At 38.6% G+C, this 24,202-nt stretch overlaps 1 protein-coding gene across 1 annotated transcript; it reads right to left on the reverse strand.

Annotated features, from left to right (window-relative positions):
* Nucleotides 1-639: 639 nt before the first annotated feature.
* Nucleotides 640-16,426, reverse strand: c11h21orf91 (chromosome 11 C21orf91 homolog). Its single transcript, XM_023342814.1, has 5 exons — nucleotides 16,332-16,426; nucleotides 14,981-15,117; nucleotides 4,355-4,855; nucleotides 4,069-4,131; nucleotides 640-3,032 (listed from the first exon to the last, which is right to left on the reverse strand). Exons 2-5 carry the CDS (start codon nucleotides 15,105-15,107, stop codon nucleotides 2,860-2,862), a joined length of 864 nt encoding a protein of 287 aa, XP_023198582.1. The 5' UTR covers nucleotides 15,108-15,117; nucleotides 16,332-16,426; the 3' UTR covers nucleotides 640-2,859.
* Between the last annotated feature and the right edge of the window lie 7,776 nt (nucleotides 16,427-24,202).

The raw sequence follows: 24,202 nt of genomic DNA on the forward strand, positions 1-24,202 counted from the left end.
GTTAAAAACTGTTTTAATGTGACCTTAACCTTTGCTTTCATTTGTCCAAGATACATCCTTCCTAAACTATAATGCAATTTTCTTCAGCCGGGACAGGAAAGTTAGCCTGAGTTTATGGGAAGCAGAATGAAGCTAAATAATGGAAGGGGAAAAATTGCTAGAGGCTGTAAAAGACTGCAAACTGGGGAAGAGCTTCAGCTTTTCATCCACAAATGGGATGAAACATACAGAGATGAAATGATCTGGATTATATCTTTCAAGAATGGGGAGGGGGAAAAAAGAGCAACGTTCACAGATACTATTAAGACTAAATTGCAAATGATAATTTGTCAACATTTCAGTCTTTAGATATGTAAAGCTGGACTGTAATTGCAGCAAAAAGTAGCAGTGGTTTCACAAAGTATTGTCTTATTGTGGGAATAAAAGTACACAGCAAGCTTTTCAGAACTCACATTTGTAGGTCATATTTTCCCTTTCCTTCGTTTTCACAATTATTTAAAAATCCTGATCAATGACATTGAAATATGAGGATGTAACATGACAAAATGAGGCAAATTGGGTGTGAATACTTTAAATGCACTACTTAAAAAAAAAAAAGTTTGTAATTGGTATAAAAAAAAAAAACAGCACGTCAGATAATGTAAAAATACCTGCAATTTTATTTTTATTGGAAAAACAACTCATTTAAGCACAATTCAAAAGACAAATTATTTCCACACACAATAAATATAATGCAAATACATCAAAGACAGATTCAGCCATGAACAAAAACAAATTCAAAAAATGTAAGGAAAAGAACAGTCAGGCTACAACTAATGTAGAAGTGTAACATATATACCTCCATGTTCAGTTGGAGATAATGGAACCACAGTAAGATGAGACTGGTTCTCCCACAGAGTAGGGAGAAAGGCCCAGACATGTTCTAACAGCACACCAAAGCAACTCAAAAACAAATGTACAAAAAAAAATTTAAAAGGTTAAAAAAACAAAAAACAAACAAAAACGCACTCAAGCAGACAGCAAAAAACCGTCTAAAGTAAAACCCATGAAAAAAAAAGCTTAAAACTGAGCCAAAACCTTTTCTTTAGACCCTAAAAAGGGTCAAAAACATCTAATCTCTTACAAAGAGAGCAAAATACACATAATGCTTAGTTTTTCTACACATCAAGCTTAGAAACTTAAAATCGGCGACCTTGCCCTCTGAAGAAAAGTCAAACCAATACTCTCTCGATAAGGCCGTATGTATTTTAGTCTGTAGCTTGCATAGGATTCATATACCTTTGTCTTCCTTTGTTTAAATGTTAGGGACATCCATAGGCACTGAAGACCAAACCGCCCTGTTTGTATTGCTATGTGGACACTTTGCGCCGACACATTTAAACAGGAGAGAAAGAAAGAAACTTGAGAACGAATCAATAAAGTACACCCTGAACACATGAAAACAAGTAAGGATAAGTCACATGGGTTATCAAATCGGTTTGGTGTTGCATCATCATCATATGGTGTTTTATTTCTTCTATTTTTTTTTAGAAATAAAATGCAGAACAGACTTTGGTATTGCAACTGGATTTGCTTTTCAGAAGCTCCAGGTTTTTTGAATAAGTGTATAACCATCCATGGTGCTTTGTGCTTGATAGCTACACGATAGACATCACACTGCTTTATATGTAATGGGAAACCAAGTATACCAGAAGTAACAGAATGGACACAGACCGAGGGGAAGTTTCATATAACACGTCTCCTTAGGCAACAGAGTGTAAAAAGTCATGATTAAACATAATTAGAAACCAAATTAACAGAAGTCTAGTATGTACGTCGTTCCCAAACACCGAATCGGTGGAAATTTGATGCTTTTTGGAATCTTTTGGAGTACTTTTAGGTGTAAAGTTACTCATAATAACTAATTTCCTCAAGGTTGACTATAAGTCATTTTTAAATTACTTCTGCTTAGATCTAGGACCATAATCATCTGACCCAAACAAGGACCAGAGTGACGATAAATGGACATATGGTAGAAAATAAAGCTTTCAGAAAATAATTATTAGATTATTTTATGACCATTTTTTTCTCCATAATTTATGATAGTACTTAACTATAAAGAAATATGAATGGACAAGCAGTGGTTTGCTGATGTCAGACAGTCAGTTTTCATATCCAAACAAAGCAGTTTCAGGACAATCTCACATCCCATTTCATTACCTGTTTTAGGTAATTATTGTGCAGCTAGGAAGCTTGACTGAATAGAATACTTTCATTTTCCAAAGATCAAAATACTGATTCTCATATCTTAACTGAAAACGAATTGAAGAAATACTAAAAAACTGAATGTCCGTAGCTACTTTGTTCGAGAGAACGAAGGTAAAATCGCACAATGAAATTGATTAATTATCGAACAGCGTACAAAATAAAACTCACAGGAAAAGAAAATCACCAGCAAATATTAAGTCAATTCAAACAAAAAACGTTTTTCCTTAAGAATGTGCGGCACGTTAAAACGCAGATGTTCCCTTCCAGTTCTACGCTGGAACTCGCTGTTCTCAACATGCATCCTGGGTAATCAGCAGGTTGCAATTCAAGCCGCAACAAGCCAAGCACTGAAAACCCTCACATCGTTTCTGCGCCCGCAAAACAACCGAGCCCTTGATAACTTGTGCGGATGCAGAGCCGGTGGCCCAATGGCGGCATAGTGTAAAAGTCCAGTGGAATCCAGACGCTTCCTCAATGCTGAGGCAGTCCACTTCATCATCATCATCATCATCATCATCATCATCATCATCATCATCATCATCATCATCATCATCATCATCATCATCATCTTCACAAAGTCCACCTTTGGGGCTGCTGCCGTCTTCCAGCCCTTCATTCCACGGCGGCTCCGCTGGTGCTGGCCTTCACGCCGGCCCTGCTGATGTGCAGCCAGGGCAGTTTGGTGCAGTTTTTAAAGAGCTGCTCGATGGCGACGTGGCGGACGTGCAGCTCTGACGCCAAGGCGTCCTTCTCCTGCACGGCGGCTGTCAGCTCCTCAAAGACCTCTGTGGAGACAGGCAGCACACAGACGTATGAAACGATTAAATCTCTAAGAACTTCAAGCAACGTGAGCAAACAAACAAAAAAAAAAGTGACGACTTCAACGATGTTTCCTCACGAACTAAAATGGAGAGGCTTCACCAAGTTCTGCTCCTTATCAGATCTGACTTTTGGAATACCACAGCTGAAGTAAATCAGTTAATTAACCCTCATCTCTTCAAAGTTACATATTTGTTTACTTTCTTTAAAAAAAAAAAATATTCCAGGCTAAAAATTACAATTTAGCATTACGGCCAAGCAAAGGAAGAAATAAATAAAAATTATGAGAAAAAAGAATTACAAGAATTAAGTCATATCACAAAAATAAAGTGATATGGCTTTCAGTGTTGCAAGAATAAATTCGTAATATTAAGATAAAAAGTCATAGCATTGGAATAAAGTCGCAATAATACAAGGGGGAAAAAGTAGTAATTCTACGTGAATAATTTTACCAGAATAAAGTCGTAACATTAGTTGAATGAAGTAGTAACTTTATGAGAACTCCAACATGAAAAACAATAAAATATTAAACTGAGGAATGTTGAGCACTTGTGAAGTTACTTTGGTATCAGTTTAACAAATAATAAGAAAAAAACAATCTTTTAACACATTCCAGTTATTCTAAATTATTATTAGAATAATTAGAAACAATTTTCCAAGCTTCTGCATATATTTTGTAGAAGAAAAAAAAATCACAGACTAGAGCTGGTCATGTCGGATTTTGATCTCATTAAAACCACTTTTATGACTTTCTTCTGGGGTTTTTGTGTCTTTTTTCTGGTAATATTCTAACTTTATTCTTGTAAATAAAAAATTTAACATTTCTTCGTCTGGCCCTAGTTTTCAATGATATAAAATGGTCCAACATTCAGTTTTAGAATATGTTGCAGTCCTGAGGTTCCACTGAACAATGCATAATATGGATCAACTTAAATAATATTAAAATCTGAATATTGGACAGCTAAAAGAATCCCATTATGTTGGTAGGAAACTAATGCTTACTTTCAATCTGCTTCAGCAGTTGGCTGTTCAGCTGATGGAGCTCATCCACACTCATTTTAGTCACTGAAAGAGAACACATTGGTTTATTATTAGAGGAACATATCATATTAAATTCTTGTACAGAAAGAACTATGCAGGGTGGAATGAGATGCAAAGATGGGGAAAAAATCATCTAATTTCTTCTACCTTACCTCCTACAAATATTCTATTCTGACTTAATAACAAAGAAATAAAAGATTGAAAATCCACACTAACTACTACAAAAAAGGGAATTATTATAGCGTACATTCGTCTCTGCTGTGCCCCTGGTTTCTGTGCCGCTTCTGTCCTGATGCCTGCTTCCAGCTGTGCAGATCCTTCCGTCCGTCCCTGCTCCAACTGTCGGCCTGCGACTCGTGCAGCAGCTCCACCTCCTCGGTCGTTTGACTCTCCAGCATCCCCGCTGCGTACGCCGGCAGCCCCGTTGCCCTGGCCCTGTCCCAGCAGGGGGCGTAGCGGGGCACCTGGGCATCAGACTGGGGCAGCAGCTTGCGCTCGCCCTGCTGGCTGTAACAAAGGAGCTTTGCTCCCCGTCTGGTGCAGCCGCTGGAGGAGAGCGAGTCTTTGTTCTGGGCAAACTGGATGATGCGGTTCAGCTTCTGGCTGAGGGCCAGCTTCATACCCTCATAGGCACTTCTGGAGACCTTGGAATGGGACAGCTTTTGATTGGCAATGAGGTGGCATTTCTCAAAGCAGTCTCTGTGGCCACGCAGCGACTTTGAGTGCAACAAGGAGGCTGAGGAGACGCCTGCGTTAGAAACGGACAAAAACGAAGAGAGTTAGCGCCACAGCTAAAAAAAAAAAAAAAAAAAAAAGGGTTTTCCTACAGATTTATGGTTTATAACTCTTAAAATGTGTCTAAAAATCTAAACTGTGTGTTGATAACCGCACACAATAAATAATTTTTAGACCTTTGAGGAGGTAGATAAGATTTGTGTATACGATCAGTTTCTCATTCAAGTATAGTCCAATTACAAATCTCTGAAGATTAAGGAAATCAGGGCCAAACAATTGACTCCCAATAGTTCTGGGGAAAAAAAAAAATTTAAATTTATCCAATAAATGCCCCAATGAAGTCCTACATCCCTCAGACAGAGCACCTGTAAGACAACCTGGAAGTAAAATGGGTCGCCTTTATAAACCAAGGGAAGTTGAAGGTGAAAATCACTTGTGTGTGTGTTTGAATCTACAGAGAGGAGTGTGTGACGAACAGCAGACTGAGTGGTGGCTTTCTTTGCATGGCCTACATTTCTCAGCAGATAGAGGTACATGATGTAGCCCAACTTGAGGAGATTAGTCACTGATCTTTAAACTGTTACAGGAGATCACAGCGGCACGCTTAGCTTGCACTTCAAATGACCATGGCCGCTTTTGCACCACAAAACAAAATACAATCAAAACTGGAGCACAGCACCATTCAAAATTACACCCCAAACAGGTCAAAACATGAGTATCTGCCACCAGATACAGTGTAGAAATGTCCCTTGATGTTTTAATGTACTGTTTCATTAATAGTAAAGTGTCTCTAAAACACCCATAAAATGTTTACCAATGAGCTAAAATAATATTTTAGACCTGAATCTACTTCATTTCTACTTACAGCTACAGGACAGTGTCAAACTAGATTAAGCAAATTAGGTTCAAGTCTCTCCTGGTCATCTGTCTCCACCAGCTAGAGCTGCCAAGGATTAGACGGTCCAGAAAGGAAATAGTTTCCTTTCTGGACCGTCTTAGGAAATGCAGACATCATAAGTAAAATTACATGCAATTACATTCATGTTTCTCCTCTTGCTTGCAGTTTAAATGTTGCATTTAAAACTGGAGCAACTGTAGTCCAAGCTCAGGGGTCTTGAAACTAACCAATCATTTTATAGTGTTCAGGAACCTATTTTCTAGTAATAAATAGTGATGCACCGATCCGATATTAATATCTGTGTCGGTCCTGATATTTAAAAAATTGTAGAAATTGTAGAAAAATTCAGCACTTTTCTTCTGTATCGGATCGGTATCAGACGATACTGAACCTCAGATATCTGCATCATATCAAAAGTGAAAAGAAGGGAATTGGTCCAACTCTAGTAATAACTAACTAGAAGGTCTAAAACCAGACAGTAAATGTTTCATTTTCTCCTTAATTTTCTTAAGTAGTTTTTAAGTACTTGCAAATAGATTCAAAATGTGGTTTTAGTTTGGACCGTTAGCTTTAATGGCTCTCTTCCAGAGGAGAGTTTTAGACCATTACACAACCATGTGTTTGGGAATCTATTCTTAGCTTCTGTATATTTGTGCTTGGCCCAGTGTGCCTTGAAAGACAGATTTTTATTCTGTGGATTAGCCTTGTGAGGAAACCACATTACGTAATCCAAGTTGGTTGCAACTCTGGTCAAAGGACCTATAATAACGGCTGCAAAAGCTTTCAGTCAAACAGCGATACTAAGCTGATCAGTCACTGAAGCACATTTCCTACCACTAGCTTCGTAACAGAAAATTATAACAACATAAAAAAAAACATTGGCCCAAAACCAGGGCTGTGTGCAGCCAGCCAAAGACCTCACTCACCCTAAGCAGCTTAGCATTGCTGCCTTTCATGGGCGCACACATTAAGCACAAACACACACAGACTATTGTGGAGGTGAAGTCAACATTGTTGAGCTGTGACAAGTGGCGATAATACACACCACGGACCAATACGCTTGGGGTTTCTTTTCTCTGCTCTCTTGAGGGAGGAGTCAGACTTGCCAGAAGAGAAAGATGGAAAACATGCTTGGTTAAGTCTGACAGAAACCTCTGAAATGTAAACAGCTGGTGTTATTGATCTGTTTCAGTCTGAAGGCAGCTGTGGCTGCGAGCCGAGTTAATTATTCTACAGCACTTGGATTAGTCAAGCAAGAACTGAACGAGCAAAGTCTATAAGAAAAAAAAGGCCCAAATTCCCACTCCTATTCTTAAAGCTTAAATATTACAGTTTCAAAGTCTTTACACAAAGAATTAAAACTATATTTTAATAGGCTCTAATTGCTTCTATTTCAAAATAGAAAAGCAGCAATCATTCACACTCTTGCTAATCTAATATAACACTGATTATTGCATTTACATCCTCTGTAATATATAATTAGAAACTGAAAGGAGGTTAAATTTAACAGTAAGTTCTAATTTCTAGAATTATTACAACTTTTATTGTTCTGCTCTTTGTAGAAAAACTCAAATGAGTTGATATTAAGTGGTTCATTAGTCAAGCTGTTTGGGTAAAGGAAAGGCAAAGGCGCTTTCAGCTAACTGAGTGGCAGCAACAAGTGGGGGAGGGGGGCCTATTCTATGTTTCATCTAGCAACAGAAACCCCTGGTCACTCTGGTACTTTACTGGGTATTTTCTTGAACTTACGTAACATTTCTTTAGTTTTGAGGATGCAGTTTTTAAAAGATGGACAGTTTGGTTTTAGGGGAGCCCAACTTTTTCACTTCTGCAATACAGATATCTCAGTGTGTGGGATACAAGCACTACTAGACAGAAATTCTGGGGCCGACTAAATGCTAGATGTCAATAGAGTTGCTGCTTTTGGCTGATACTGGACCAGTTTCTGATATTGATATTAGATCGGGACAACCTCTATTTGGTCTATGTAGGCCTGTAGTGATAAACGATAAATCAATTAATCCTACGATAAATTAAAACTATCGACGTCATTTTAATTATCGGCATTATCGTCTCTTCTGACCTTTTTCTCTTTCTGTTGATGACACTGAATGAAAAAAGGCTCAACTCCGGTGCTTTCCACTGACCCTCCCTTCCTCATTTCCTTAGTGTAAAGTCCAGCACACACGACACGATCTTAGAGCTGTCGGCCCATTTTCAAAACCTGAGACCACACATTAGCCGACAGAAATCCTAGGTATAACGGTTCCACCGGGTTCGTTCCTGCCGTGTGGTGTCCAACAATGGGCACAAAATAATGGCTACAAGTCCAGTTAAGTAATTATAAAACCAGGCATTAATCAATGCTTTACTACAATCTACCTGCAATGCATGTGGCTAATGTCAGCGTAAAGTCCTGACTGAATGAAAATCATTAACATTATTTACGTCACGTTAACGAAGAACAGCTGAAAAGTTACCGGGTTTATCAACTGCGGTAGCAATTTCGCTCCAACTCCTCCTCTTGTCATTTCTATATTCTTTGCATGTTGAATAAACATTAATGTTGTTTCCACATATCATCTCCAATGTCCGCTGGACTTCGGGTTGCGCCGTGTCAGCTGTTTGGGATTCCCCGACGTAATTTCCCCTCAGAAAACACGGAGGAGAATCTGCGCTCTCTGATTGGCTACCTGTCACATTCAACAGGAAGCGTTAAAGCTCCCAGTGGGGAAAAACCCTGATTTAGATCGGAGCGGCAACGACGATCTACCGTAACACACCACACAATCTTAGAAAGACCAACATTCTAAGATTGTCGTAAGGGGAAAAATAGGAGCAAAAAATCATGTAGTGTGAACTATTGCATCAGGTAGTCGATGTGCCCATTTTCTCTATTTAAATCTAATTATTACTGAAGGGCAACATAATATACAGACTTCATAATCTTTTGGTTGAATGCAGTATTTATTTCCACTTTGGCTTTATGTTGTTTAATTTTTTTTCAAGTGCGTTTTTTGTTAATGGAGACTAAGAATCCATGTTATTTTTGTTTTTGGTTGTTTTGTTTATTTTGTTTATCAGCTCAAGTGTTAAATGTTCTTTTGAAAATAAAGTGTATCTATCTTTGGCAGGAAATCGCATGCATTATTACCTCATTTCCATTACATCAGTGTTAAAAGGTCTTCAAACAATATTATCGGTTATCGCAATAATTTTTTGAGACAATTAATCGCTGAGCAAAATTTGCTATCGTGACAGGCCTAGGTCTATGCTCCATAATGTAATCATGAGCCTTAGGCATTTTAGATAAGAAAAAATGATCTGAAAAGGTTTAAAAAAAATGAAAAGTAGCAAACAAAAAGCACCGTCTTTGATGCATGGAATTTAAGAATTAAATTATAATCAAAGTACTGTCTTACTGTAGCCTTCTCCCCACTAAGAAATACTAAACATATTCACTGTGTTGTGGTTTCTTATGAAGAAACGCACAGTGGCCCTGCACGTCATTAGTTTTCAAAACATTCACTTTGAAATGCCTTTTTTGAACAATCTGATTACCTTAAGAAAAACAGGAGGTTTTAGTTGAATATTTGAGTCACTGTGTAAAGGGCCGAATTCAGTCATTTACAATTTCTTCAACTTGATCATGGAAATAAAATAAAAATCTGTTGTGCTGTTTTTCTGCTATTCAAGCATGTTTCATATCGAGACAAACAGATATTTTGCTTTGTACCTGAGAGCGATAACCAAGGCTAGCATACAGTGTGGCTAGCAGCAACCACATACAGCCATCTGGTTTTGCTCTGGGTGGAAGAGCTGGGGTAGGACACCCGATCCTTGACACACTTCAGAGTAGTGGACGGTTGAAAGTTGGTAGTGAGAACAAGTGGGTCAGAGGTCATCAGAGGTTTTCTGCAGCTCAATAGAATCTGTTAGCAGTAGCTGCTGCTATAGCATAAAAGCAGGCCGGCTTCCAGATCAACTCGGAGATAATATGAAAAGCAGCGAGCTCCAGAAAAACGGTTCAAACACCTGTCAACCACTGCAAACTCCACAACGCTTCCTTCCAGTGTAACTGCAGGAAATAACACTTACTAAACTGTAACCAAACTCCTCCACAGTTCGGCTTACAGTAAACTTCTAGAAACCTGAAGATTACTGGGGTTACTCAATCTCAAACTGGCTTGTGTTAAAATAAAATGTCTTTAACTTCCAATTAAAAGTGTTGCTCGGACAAAAGAGGATTTTCAAGAGTCTACATGATAGAAATATTTTGCCTTCTAACCAAAGCCTGTTATAAAAGACTTAATGAAATAAAGACCAAACTCAGTAGTGACAGTTTATTTGCAGTTGCCAGGTTAACAGAGACTAAATCCTTTTGCAGGATTTATTTATTCAAAAGCATAATATAATGGTAAGCAGGAGGGCTCTGGAGCATTTGTCATAACAGCTTCTGTGTTCGATTATATAGCTGCAACAGGGAGCAAAATTACCAGGCATCTCTATAGCTGGTGGGGTGAAGAGTTGAGCCTCGGTAAATTAGTTGTTTATAAGGGCGCGTAACAATAGACTCTGTAGAGCTGCAACAATCGACACCATCTGAGTTTCACCAGGCGTCTGCTGAGGGATTTTTGTTTATTCAATCTGAAAACAGGCTCATTGTGTTACGAGGTCTCAGCAAATATCTGCATCTGCATTATGTAAGCACATATAGGAATGCTGCTGAATTCGACACCTTGCTCTTAACAAGCGGCCGGAGATGACCAAATGACCAATGAAAGGAGAGAATTGTGGTTACCCTAAACACATTTCACACACGCAGGATGGTACGTGCGAGGAACGACCCTGCTGATGCTGTTGTGTGACAAAAATATACAAAGGACGGCTCAAATAACACGTACACATTATTTTCAACAAAGAACAACACACTAACTTCAGCAGCCTAATTATGGGACCAACAAGCCCGGTACCAGTAAGTTAACTTGGGCTTTAGGGAATCTGACAGATGGTCTTATTAAATAAATAAGTATGTTATCCAAGCATAGAGTCTTCATTATCTATAATAAGCTGAAGTGAAAATCTGATTTAGTATTCTTACAGCGCCATATGGATTTATATTAAAATCAGATCAAAGTTTGCTCTTTGTGTTATATTTTTAGCATGAAATTTATTTTAATTCACTGGATACCAGTAGAGGAAAGTCTGCTGGTGGGTTTTATCGAAAGTTTTGTATGATTTATTAGCACAAATACTTTCTTTATGTTTGAACTAATAACAGTCAAACAACAGCATGTCTGCTCTGCATTTAGCATGACAGGAAGCTACAAAAACTAGATAAGCTATCAAATGTTTTGCCTGGAATCATGCGCTTTCCCCACAGCAAATTATGAGTTGGATTATGTTCAGAATCTAACTCTCTTTCACCCATCAGCTGACATAAACAACTACTAATAACTGAAGTTTGGTAGTTTGTGATTTAGGTTAGCCAATATCAAATTCCCAACAAAGTCGGAAAAGCTCTGGATTACATGTTGGTTCAGGTTCACGCGGCGTTTCCTGTTAAAAAAAACAAAACAAAACAACAACAAGCAGATAAACTGGCTTCGACTGTTCTGTTTCTGAACAACAGACGACTGTGTTGATGCTCAGGGCTATGTGAAGCACCCAACTGAGATGGAGCAGTAAAAGAAAAGAAAATAAACATCTCCAAGTAAAAGAATAATAAGTCAAAGGTTGAGCAACGCAGAAACAAGCCAAGTGATGTCTATTTTGAAGAAACCGGCAAACACATAGGCATATAGGGCTTCCTCAGATACAACAATGCCTTCACTTCCTGTGTAAAACTGTGCCCCAAAGTTTTATTGAAGTTAGTGTTTTCGTCATCACTGTGAAGGGATTGCTTATTGATAATCAGTTCCATATGTAGACAGCGTTAAAGCTTTGCTTTATGCTTATGTATTTCATGATTCTTGGAACTCTCGGGAGGACAAATTGTTAAAGTTAAAGCTGCTTGCAAATAATCTGACTAAACAGCAAGCCAGCAGCGAACATTCTTACAGGCAAGTCTCGACATCTGTCTTCCGTGCAAACATCCAAACAACGACCAGGAGGCCGTGGGCGGAAATGAATACAAAGGTCATGTAGCGTCGCACTATATCGCATCTGATTTCTGCTGTGACTATACAGTCTCTTAATTATTTTATCCATATTATAGATCAACTGATTTCCTGTGAATACAGTTTTAATGCTCTATAAGTGGCCACAAGTACTCAAATAATTATCAGCACAAAAAAAACTTCTCAAAAAAAAAAAAAAATCCTATATTGGTCAATATCGGAATCACCATGTTGGGATTTTTAAAGATCAGTAATCGGGTACCGGTAGGGTTTAACCTCCACAGAAAAGATGCTAGCTGTATCCGCAGACGATTTTTGTTGTGTAGGCTGTGCATCCACATGGAAATCAGACATGCTGAGCAGAAGAAATCAGAAAGGACCATTCCTGAAATCGGGTTCCAAAGTGGATATATTTCAGGACGCCAGTTTCATGTTTCCGTCTGTGTATGAGAGCCACATCTTTTATTGAACAATGGCATCAGTGTCACCGTTCTGTGTTTCTGTGTCGTACTATGGTAGTGTTACAGCGCCACCGATTGGCCCGGCAGACCCAACATTTTCTGTCAAACTTTATCAGAAAACGTTTTTGAAAATACATTTCTCTGTGCAAAACTGATAATTAAATGTATCTTTAAAAATCTACAACGAAGAATACTGTGAACACTGTCTGTTACATGACAGAATCCATTAACTCTGCAACGAAATGAAGCAGAATTATCAGAGAATAGCACTGATGAGTCCATGTTTCTTTATTCATTATTTAGCAATTACAATTCCAAGTCCTGCTGTGACTCCACACATCAGTACTGGGAACTTCATTACCGCTGTATTCCAACAACATGAGGCAACAGATGAAGACACACGCTGCTAAAAATGTATTTGGGGAAATAACAGTTGAACGATGGAGGGGTTTCTCACAGAGTGCATCTGTCCGTGTGAGAAAAACAATGCCAACTTGGCAGTCCATTTCAACAAGCGATTACATGCAAAGAAAAGCCATTAAGTCTACATGAGCAATCAGCAAACACACGGTTCGGCCATTGTTGTCACTCACTCATGCTAAAAGTTGCCAAAAGAAACGTGGCAGCCTCTTGTTTCATTAATAAAATGCAGAGCTACATCAGAAACATGCGCTTGTCTGCAAAACCCCTGACTACTGGTCATTGGTCATTACGAAGGCTGTGTTCAATGATCAGGAAAAAGGCTGGATTTTTTAGTTTCTCACTTGATAAAACTACAAACCGTACTGATTCCTTGGTGCAACTGCAGGAAAATATAACAGTGACAGCCATCAATAACTGCCAGCTGCTGAGGTAACTGTGTGACCGTGTGAAACTGAAACATTAATATACGCCGAATGACATGAATTCTTTCTTTACGCCGGCTTTTGACATAACTCACTTGTATTGAGTTATTTAGGTTGCTGGCATCTCTCTAGCGTATGCATGGTTACTATTCTTGTCGCCTGTATGATGATTAATGAGCGTGCAAACATTCACAGACAACACTTTACTGCTCCGTGAACAACAATTCCTTAGTACCCACACACCGTCTCCTTACACCGTGACGGGCTGCGTGTGTAAATCCGCAGCGGCCGCTTCAGCTGCGGACGAGAAAATGAGGGGAACTCTGTCAGCATCTGGAATGGCACGCTAACAAGTAGCTGATACTCATATTGTGCACAGAAAAAAAAAGTCTTTGTGTATGTATGAGATGAGCACTAGATGAGGGGTACCCGTCCGCTTCTGATTCCCCATTCTTCTTCAAATAGGCCACTCAGTAATTAAAAGATGAAAAGAAAAAAACCTTCAAACACACACTTGAGCTGGAGTGGCACATCAAACAGGAGGGGGGATCATTGTAGTTTGCCATAATAAATGCTTTGGTCATAAAAAGCTTTTATTCTTATATAAGACTTATAAATTGTTCATAGAGAGAGGATAACACTTGTTTATGGAAAATCATTTTGGGAGATAAAAATGGAAGAAGTGTGAATTTGAAAGGCTTGGAGGAAGAGTTCTTCTAATCTGGATATTCCTCCAAATGCTACAGACCTGCAGCAGCTAAAACCATCTGGAATGTATATAAAAATTCACAAGTACTTGAGGAGCAGCTCCAAAAATGCATATAGGTGCCTATTTTAATAGTTGCACAAGGTATTTCGGCTTCCCAAGCTGCATTTCCTTTCAAATGTTTTTAGAAAAAGATCCACACACCGGCAAATTTTCCGGGAATAATTTAATGCTGCGTTCCACAAAACAATCCAGGAAAAAGTGAATCCGCGCATACTGAAAGGTGAATAGGTAAGGTGTCCACTGTGTATGTGTATAAGATACAGTTTTTAACTTTTACGATGACTACACCTATCACAATAAGTCATAAAACAATTAATCGTATGATAAATTAAAATGAGCGCAATAATTTCCACTTGGGCAGCAGTCGTTACAGAGATGCTTCCCTTTAATATCGTTGAAAAGCCGGAGTTTCGGGGAAACACTGCCAACATTTAACACAGGAGTTAGTTTGCACTACCTGCCACTTTTGCCTGTTTTCCCTGTCTAAACTGAATGATTATTATCTGTTTAAATGCAATTTTGATTACTGAGACTTCATAATCTATTTTAATTATTGTTGTTTCAGTTGTTTTGGTTCTTTACTATGAACATGTATAATGTTTTCCAATTTCAGGGATACATTTTCTGTAGAAATTATTTTTTTTTATTATTCTCTGAGAGGATGTACATGCACCATTATTATATGAGTAGAAAATGGTCTCAAAATGACAATGTTACTCTCTTCATCGCAATAATTTCTGGGACAAGCAAAACTTGTTATGGTGACATATCTAGCTATGACTAAAAATTCATTTCCTAATATTTCACAGGCTAAGGCTTTATGACCTCATTTCTGCTGTTACATATTCACACTTTTAAAATCATTAAAGTTGAGAACGGGTGTTTGGTGGCTAAATGCACTATTAAATCCTATGGGAGAAGAGGGATAATCTATCACCACCAAGTTCGTTTGTAACAGTAAATAATTCTTGGGTCCACAATATAAAAAGTTGTTTGCTCTCCACAATCAAACAACTCACTTCCTCTTCTCCAGTTGCGTTTCTTACCCTCGATGCTGAGTTCAAAGCAGACATGGCAGAAGGACAGGGTCCCCGTTTCAGTCTCTAATTTGCAGACGCTGCAGATATTGTCGTCATTCAGATCGATATTCACAAACTGCTCCTCTTCATCCATTGTGCCTCGTCTGAAACACAACCGTTAAAAGATGGTGATAGCATCTCCAAAGGGTAGGTCTGACTTTTTAATTCAAGTCGTCAACAGCTTTCAGAATTACTTCTACTTTGTGTCAATTTACAAAACAATGCAGCAAAGACACAGAGCCTTCCCCACAGCAATACAATAAAAAGGACGCTAATATCGACCCGTTCACACCTGGCACCAACATCCGTCTTGAGTGATCTTATTATGTATGGATAGTTTGAACGCACTCACGACACACTGAGGATGGTTTCCATTAAATTGAAGAGCCACAGATGAAAAAAAGCCCTCTCTAGTCAATGTCTTTGTTTGTTTTATCTAAAAAATAAAAACAAAAAAGTGTGATTCATATGTTAGCATTCATAAAAATCAAATCAAGAGAGTTATGGAATAGTTAGGACATTAAAATTTGTGTGTTTAATGAGCGTCCCCAAACAACTACTGCTCAGTTGAACTCAGACTAACCAATCACACTTTCTGTCTGTAATCAATTGTTGATTGAGGCTGAATCCAAATTAAAATGTAAACGCAACTGAAGCACCCCTTGTTATAAACTAGACGTGAAAACAAATCAGCTTCTAGCACCACCATAACAGTCTAACTCAACAGAGCGTCACATCTTTTGCTTCCATTTTCTCTTCACAGATGACAGAAATAATGTCCCTGGTTCTTCTAGAGCGGTTCAGACCGGGAAACAGTTTTAAGTCATATCGAAAGCTCTGTTTCGCTTTGTTCTGTTGACAACATGCTGTCAAAATAATGAATACATTATGAACATAGCCCCTAGTATCCTAAACCGAGCATGCAAAATTACAGGTGAAACCATAGGACATGGTTACTGACACTATAACAACAAAGAGACTCGGTTATTTGATAAACTTTCCACCACGTCGGTGGAAACGCATACATGCATGACCTTCAGAACCAGACCCCAAGTGGTCGATACTTTTAATGTCTAAAAGCACACGGACTATAAGCCCGACACTTCACAGTTTAGAGGAACCGAGAGTCCCACAAAGTGTTAGTTACACCTCAGAGCGTTAGATAAACGAGTGCTAACAAGAAGTTATGCTAGCAGCACACTCGCATCCTCCGACCACTAGGTCCGCTTCGTGACCGTTATTCTGGGGAGCTAAACGGAAAGGGCTTGAGGAAAAACGGGTTTTATTTCCTAGTATAAAACCAGTCTGGCAAACTTACCTCTCAACCGACGGCTCTTTTCGGACAGCTTTGAGCGGACACCTCGGTAGTTCACGGTCTCAGAGGGATCTCACACGTTAAACAAGACTGCGCGTCACGGTAAATCCAAGGAAGCCACAGGAACCTCAGTAGCCTCTAAGCGGAAGGAACCACTTTTCGGAGTGAGGGGACATAAAGTAATTATACGCTTAAATATATGACATTTTGCCGGCAACATAAATATCCGAACAACAAAATGACATTTATCAACCTTCACTCACAAAACGTTCCTCTTCCAATGCAGAACTTTATTAAATAAACAGCCCAAAGACAAAAATGGCCGCCAGTGCACCCCTACGATTTAAGCAAGTATTTTCTTCCACGCGTCACCAAAACACGCGCATGTTTGGAAAGAACCAAAAACAAAAGTCACAAGTCACAAAATATGGGAAACAATTTCGCGATTAGAAATATACAACATCAAATATTAATATCTTTACATCGAACAAATCTTTCGTTTTTTACTACTTTCTGTTGACATTCACGGGAACGTGGCAGGGCACGCGGGGAGCTGCCGCGAAACACCCAGAGCTGTAGTTATTATTATAAAGGATTTAGTGATTTAAGTGTAGCACGGCGGCTGTAAATCACTTTCACCCAACATATCTGGAAAGCGACAACACAAAAGACCCTCTCTCCCCCAAAATGCTAAACAGAAACAAATGTTGAACAGTAATTTTTTTTAAAATTTCGTTCAAATTATTACATATACTTTTTTCCCCGAGCTATTATTTTTGACATTTAAAATGCTACCACGTTTGATAACGCAGTTATTATTGCTTTGCAGCATTTTGAAGTTTATGTCTCTTCATGTTCCGGTTATAATACTTTGTATACTGATAATATATTTGGCTTGTTGGCTGGACTGTACTTGCCCTTTAACTGATGGGTGTCTTCTGTGGCATGAAAAGTGTTTAATAGTAAATAATGAAAAGTATCAGGATCATGTCGGTCAATCATAATATTGTCTTCACAATATGTTCAATTTAACGTTGACATGACTAATTTTAGAGACTTAATTAATCATTTTATTTGTTTACGTGCTGATATTTTCTTTAAAATTCACATTTGCAAAATTTTCCTTAAAGTCATTTCTCATTTTTTGGTTACAAACAGGATGTCATAAAACCACAGGTTAAGCTTTGAACATTTCTCAGCACACTGTTTAATGTATTATTCGAAAGTTAAAAGAGTTCAAACCAAGAAGAGATACAACTTTCTGCCTAAGCCAACAGGAGAGCGTTAATCAGAGATGCACCGATGGTAGCTCTGGAGGAGCTGCAGGGATTCACATCAGTGGGAGAATCTCTTGACAGAAAAACTAATAGTTGCATACAAGCCATGTAGGAGACAGAGCAAACTTGGAAGAAGGCGCTCTGGTCAGATCACACCTGAACACAATATATCCACTGTGACACAGTGACAGCATCATGCTGTTGGGATGCTTTTCTTGAACAGAAACAAAAATGCTGGTATGGGCTGACAGGATGATGGATGGAACTAAATGCAGGTCAATACTAGAAGAAAACTTGTTTAATGTGTTAAAAGACTGGGGTGGAGGTTCACCCCTATGCAAGATGACTAACCTAAACATGAACTCAGAATAATGTAGGCCAGTGCATAACCTGCATATGGTTGTGCTAGAATGGCCCAGTCAAAGTAAAGACCTAAATCTAATGGAGATTTTGTGGCGAGACACCAGTGTGGACAGATTTTAGACTCTGGATGGTCAGAGCTGCCACATAATCACCCAGATTTGCAGATGCACCTGCAGTGAAAAGTGGTTTTGGAAAAATAAAAAGAATTTTTTTTTAAAAGCATAATACAAGTGGCACATTTTGGTATGTTTATTTGTAAAAGAAAAAAATCAAAGATTTTCACTCATTTTCTTGCTACTTCTCTATTGTGAGCTAATTTCTGTTGGTGTATCACATAAAATCAAGTTTGTGGTTGTAATGTGATGAAATGTAAAAAATATATAAGAGCAATGAAGTTTTTTACATTCTCTGCGCCTGTTTATAAAGTAGTTCAAGTACATAAAGACCATTCAGTTTTTCTTACAATAACAATCCCATGTATAAACCCTCTATAATGCCAGCTGCTCCAGGGACATATCAGTGATACTTTAGACTTATTTGGCCCTGCATTTTTCAGCTGCTGTTGTATCTGGGAATATACACAAGAACATGGCTACGTCAAAATGAACTGTCTTCATTTTTTAATTTACTTTCAGACAGTTTTCTGAAATTCTGAGCCCAGGAGTCGTTGATGTGGGGAGAGAGGGAGTAAAGGTTAGTGGGCTACAGAGAATGGCTTTCATTCTCCTTTGTCATTTTATCTCATTTAATGATAGAAAAATCAAAATGTTTCACAACTACAAACAAAATAAATTTTCAATGGACAATCATTGAAGCTTGTTATTGATCTAGACCAGGGCTCCTCTCCAGAGGAACAAGTGGCTCTTTGGACCCTTTACAATGGCTCCAAATAACTTTGGCAGAAAGTGATCAACATTTTAGACATAGTAGCAAATTCTTAGCATAAGATTAGAAACGATGTCCCACCTCCATTCGTCTTCATTTCCCACAAATATCAACATCCCATACAAGCAAACCGATCCTTGTATGGGATCGATGGGATAAAAGTTATCTTTTTTTATTATTTTAAAATCTACAGAGGGAAATAAAATGGCGGCTCTTTACAAATGACAAATGTCCTTATTTAGTAGCTGGATAGTTGAGTTTTATTTTCTCAGCAAGCCAAGTAACATTTGCAACTGTAAGGGGGTTAATTAATTTATTTATTTCCCTCTGGGATTAATAAAGTATTTTTTAAATTAATTTACTGAGGGCAAAAATAGTTCCTAGGCTAGGATTGTAAATATTTCAGTAGTATTTCAGACCCCTGATCTAGACGGTACCAGAATGTGACCGAGTGACTGTTCAGCAATGACTCAGGCGCCCCCTCCTGGAGAAACTTGAGTAATTCAAGCAAAACTAAAACTGGGCTCAGTTACACTTTAGAGATGCAGGATGGGACCAGAACGTCCTCCTGCCTTCTGTTAACATAGCTCTGCTAGGCAAAGTTACATTTTCTTGAGCACGGAGGTGACTTGGAGCTAACAAGTGAAGTTCCGGAAAAATTGGTTGGGGAAAAACTAAAAATGTTTTTAGATTAAACCATTCTTCTTTCTTTGATTTTTTGTAAAAACCACAAGTCAACATCTGCTTCTCTTAAAGTGGTAAATGACAACACAGATGTTAAATATTGTGCAGCTTTTTTTATTGACTCATCTGAAGCTTTTGATGCTGTTGATCACATCTTGATGAATCGACTCTACAAAATTGTGTTACATCTTCTTCAAGTTGTAGCTGGTTCTCAAACTATTTACACACACTGTGTCCAGGCTGTGGGGTCTTTTTCCTCCCTCCTTCTTGTTTCACAGGGAGTGCCTCAAGGCTCAAGTAAGGAGTGCCTCACGGCTCCTTACTCAGGCCATTGTTGTTCATAATTTATGTCAACAACCTGTGTTAAATTGCCTGATGCTAAATCCCATCTTTATGCTGATGATGCGGTTATTTATTATTCATCTTCTTCAGTTTCTCAATCATTTAAACTTTTTGCAATATGTGTTTGTTCAGTGCTGTCTGATGAGGTTTAAGCTGGTTTTTAATGCAGATAAATCAAAAGCATTGTGGTACACAGCGCCCACTACTCCTCCCTAGCTTGCTAACTGTTCCAAAGGTCGAAATTTTATTTATCAGATGCTATGTATATTTAGGTATTCTGATTGATAAATCTTATTGACAAACACATTTCTAAGCTAAAACTTAAATTGGATTATTATTAATTATTTAGATATGCTACTCATGAACTCTTCAGCCCAGCATTGGAAAAACAATTTAAAACTCCCACACATTATATGACAGTGGTTGTTTGTTTTTTTGTCAAGTATATCATTACTCACGGCATGCTATGACAAAATGTCCATCTTTAACTGATCTCAGACCCTCACTGGCTGGTCTTTATCTAGAAAGAGATTCTTGGGCTTCTTTCTATACGTTATACTTGGTTCTATGTAGGAACTTTAGTCATTATGGTCTGCGCTCTTGCAAGTCCCAAAAGTTACTACTGAACTGGGTAAAAGGGTATACCTTTGGGGCAATTCAAGTGAATTGTAAAGAATGTCTCATTTTGCTCCCGTAATTTATCAGCTGTAACTCATTAGCACAAAACCTTATTGTGTCTCTTGTTTGTATTTGGTCTTTTTGCATGTTTTCTGGACCAGGTCACTCTTGGGAAAGAGGTTTTATTCTCAATGAGTTTTTGGATATGTACATCTGAAGGCAAGTGCAGCAGTTTATGACAATTAGTGAACAAAGTCTCAAGAAGACCAACATACGCAGTCAACAGGACAGGGAGGAAGTCATGGAGAAGTCGGAAGCATAGCTAGGTTAGGAAATCATATCAGAAGACTTGAGGATCTCAATAGCACTACAGTGTCATTCATCTGAATGTGAAACTGGTACAACTGTAATCTTACCAGGGCATGACCTTCCATCTAAACTGGCAGGCCAGGTAAGGAGACTATTAATAAAAGAATCAGCTGAGACAACAACAGGGAGGGACAACTATTAATCATGCACTTGATGACTGAGGAAGTCCAAATTATAGTAGAGGACAAAGCATACACTGAATAAGGTGCTGCTCTCTTAAATCAGACCAAAATCATTTGTGGAGGAAATCTGAGCACCTCTATATAACATGATATTAGCAGTAGGGCTAACATCAAGCTATTAGCATGATGTTGGATTTAGTTGATTATTGAAATAATCAACTAACTTAGTGATAGATTAAATGAGCATAGTGTTATGGTTTGTGGTTTTAAAGTGAACCCAAATACAGCAGGCGGAGTCATCTAGCAGGTTTTGTGAATTTAATGAAAAAGTTAAGACAAAAAATAAACTTACAATAAAAATTATGGAAAACACAGGGAACCAGGGAAGAGTAAAAAAACAGAAATCTATATGAGAATATGGCAGAGAGTGGCAGGGGTGTGACAGGCAGGTAACGGGAGGAACCAGCAAGTAGTTAGAAGAGACGAGGTGTGTACTGGGAGAGTGAATGCTGGGACAATGGACCTGGGCTGATTAGCTAACTGATTGCAGGTGTGAGGGGACAGAAGTCAGGCTGTCGAGAGAGAAAGTGGCACAGGGGGCAAGAGAGAGTACACAGGGTGACTAGGAAATGAATCTAACACGAAAAAAAATGACTGGACATAATGAACATATTAAAACTCGAGTAACTTTAAATGATTAGACACAAAAAGTAACATAATAAACTAGAATCACTAAGAAAGAACTGAACTAAAGTAAAACATAAACAGACTAAGGAACACAGAATAATAATGAAACTAAAATCAATAAATTAAACTCCAAAACAACTCAACACAGCCCAAGATGCAGGCTAAAAAAAAAAAAAAAAATTGTTAGTTTTCTTAAACATTAAACTTGCGATAATTGATTGAAGATGGATGAAGCTAAATACTGGCACATTCTGAAAGAAAACAGGAGAAATGCTGCTAAAAAAGTGAGACCGGGTTCATCAGGTTCACTTCTCAGCAGGACAGGAACCCTAAACATACAGTTAGTTTGAATCAAAGTGTAGAATGGCCTAGTCAAAGTTTCAACCTAAACTCAATCTCAATCAAGAGTGTTGCTCACTCTGTAACATAAATCCCAATAAAACACGTTTGTTTTGAAGAACAAATCGAGCAAAAGGCGAAAAGGGATACGAATACTTTGGCAGGGACCTCCATTACTCACACACTCACGGATTTATGTGTCGTTTGCAGCGACATGTGAATGGACGACTCTTTGTGAGCCAGTGTCTCGCAAATGTGTTCGTTTGCCTCATCGCTTGCAACAAATATCGCTAAGACTGATGTCACGCTGAAAACAAATCCTGACACGTCTCTCTGGGCTCCTCCATGAACAAACAGGAGGGCCACATGTTGACGCGGTGGCAGAGCGCTGGTTACTGTGCATCAACACCGGGCCCGTTTTCTGCCTCACAGATGCTTTGTCCTCCACAGATGTTGGACTTTAACCTGTTCCAAGTAATCATACTCTCACCTGCAGACTTTCCAGGAAACATTTTTTTTTCTGTTTCTTTGCCGTAATCAAACATTTAGGAGGTGAGCAATGTACCAGAGCTTTTTGTTCAGCACGGAGTTAAATCGAAGCCAATGTAACTTTTGATTTTAATACTTTCAGTTACCACCGAGTGCTTTAGATTACTTAGTTGTAAATCTCATAGCTCTTTGCTGCAGATTTGTGTTCACATCCCCGAAGCTTTTATCCGCGTGTCGCAGCTTGCCTCGCCGCTCAGACGAGCGATCTCTTGGATCCTGCTGAGCGAGTTCTGTGAGATTAAAAATGAAAGAAGGAAAACACACGGGGCCCAAAGAAGTCAAAGCAACTCTGATTAGAGTTTTGTTTTCAGGTAATCTGCTGCTAAAAAGCCTTTTAAAAACTTTTTTTGTTGTTATGTCTTGAGTAAACACATTCTCATGAATATTGCCGATGTATCGCGATAAGGGCCTATTGGCTCACATGTTGAGCGCACCGTGATTCATGAGGGCTCTCTGCTTTCCGTCTGCCAGTCTGACAGAGCCGTGACTCACCTGAGTGGAAAAGTCCGTGGTACTGCTACACAAAGAAAGTATACAAACAATTCATACAAAAATGAAGCCATGCAATCCCTGAGTCGCTGTTTAATCACACAGCGGGTTCTGTTAGGAAAGTTAGTTACAAACCAGGGTTGTCACGTTATGATCAAAACCCTCTGTGTGCTTTATTGGGATTTTATGTGATGAACCGACAAAACATGCAATTGTGAAAAGAAGAAAAATTATGCTGTTTAAGTAGTTCTTCACTTAAGAAGAATCTGAAACACTTAGTAGAATCACCCTTTGCTGCAGCCACAGTTGATATTTTTGCCTATTCGTCTTTACAGAACAGCTATAGGTTGGTTAGATGGAATGTAGAGTATCTGTGAAAATCACTTTTCCAGTGTTGCCATACATTGGATTTAGTTCTTGACTCTGACTGAACCATTCTGACACATGACCATGTTTTGGTCTAACTATTCCGTGACCCCTCTGGATGCAACTTTAGGGTCGTTGACTTGTTGGAAAGTTAACCGCAGTCTTAGTCTCAAGTCCTCTAGGTTTTGGTGGGAATGTTGTGTTCTGGAATGTAACATTTCAGTTTTATCGGTCATACGTGGTCTGTGGCAAACTTTAATTAGCACTTCTGATGGCTTGTGGTTCCCAGAAGTGCTTAACTGAGTTGTCAGTTTGTAGCTGCAATGTGTAAAAGCAAACTTCATCCTTTGGATCCCATCCATCTTTAAAATCCTTTACTTAAGGTTTTTGTTTTTGTTTTTGTTTCCCAGAAGAAATCTCGACAGAACAGGTTCTTTGTGGTCCTTACACCACAAGATATGAATGGCATGGCTTTGTGACAGCTTGGATAGCATGTTCCTTCCATGACTCCGAGTGTCCAGTAACACTACAATGGAGTGTTTGCCCCGAAGGAGGATTCTTTCAACAACAGAAACGTGACAAACGAGGAAGTCTTTATTCAGGGCTAGAACAGATCTGACAGTAGCTGAACGACCGATCAACACAAATATGTATGTCCTGAAACAAAAACTCATTAAGGCCTTTAGTTTTACTGTTTCCAGGAATTAATACAGGACGTTTCATTTTTCGATGCGTGGAGTTTCAAAAATCCAGCTTTTAAACACAATCCAAGAACGTTGTTTTT

Source organism: Xiphophorus maculatus, chromosome 11 (assembly GCF_002775205.1).
Source record: "Xiphophorus maculatus strain JP 163 A chromosome 11, X_maculatus-5.0-male, whole genome shotgun sequence".
In the NCBI taxonomy this organism is placed as follows: domain Eukaryota; kingdom Metazoa; phylum Chordata; class Actinopteri; order Cyprinodontiformes; family Poeciliidae; genus Xiphophorus; species Xiphophorus maculatus.

Coding starts and splice junctions, on each gene's coding strand:
- c11h21orf91 (XM_023342814.1), bottom strand. CDS start 15,107: ATGGATGAAGAGGAGCAGTTTGTGAATATCGATCTGAATGACGACAAT. Junction 4,856..14,980: donor CTTTGAACTCAGCATCGAGG/GTAAGAAACGCA, acceptor TTTCTAACGCAG/GCGTCTCCTCAGCCTCCTTG. Junction 3,033..4,068: donor ACTGCTGAAGCAGATTGAAA/GTAAGCATTAGT, acceptor CTGTCTCCACAG/AGGTCTTTGAGGAGCTGACA.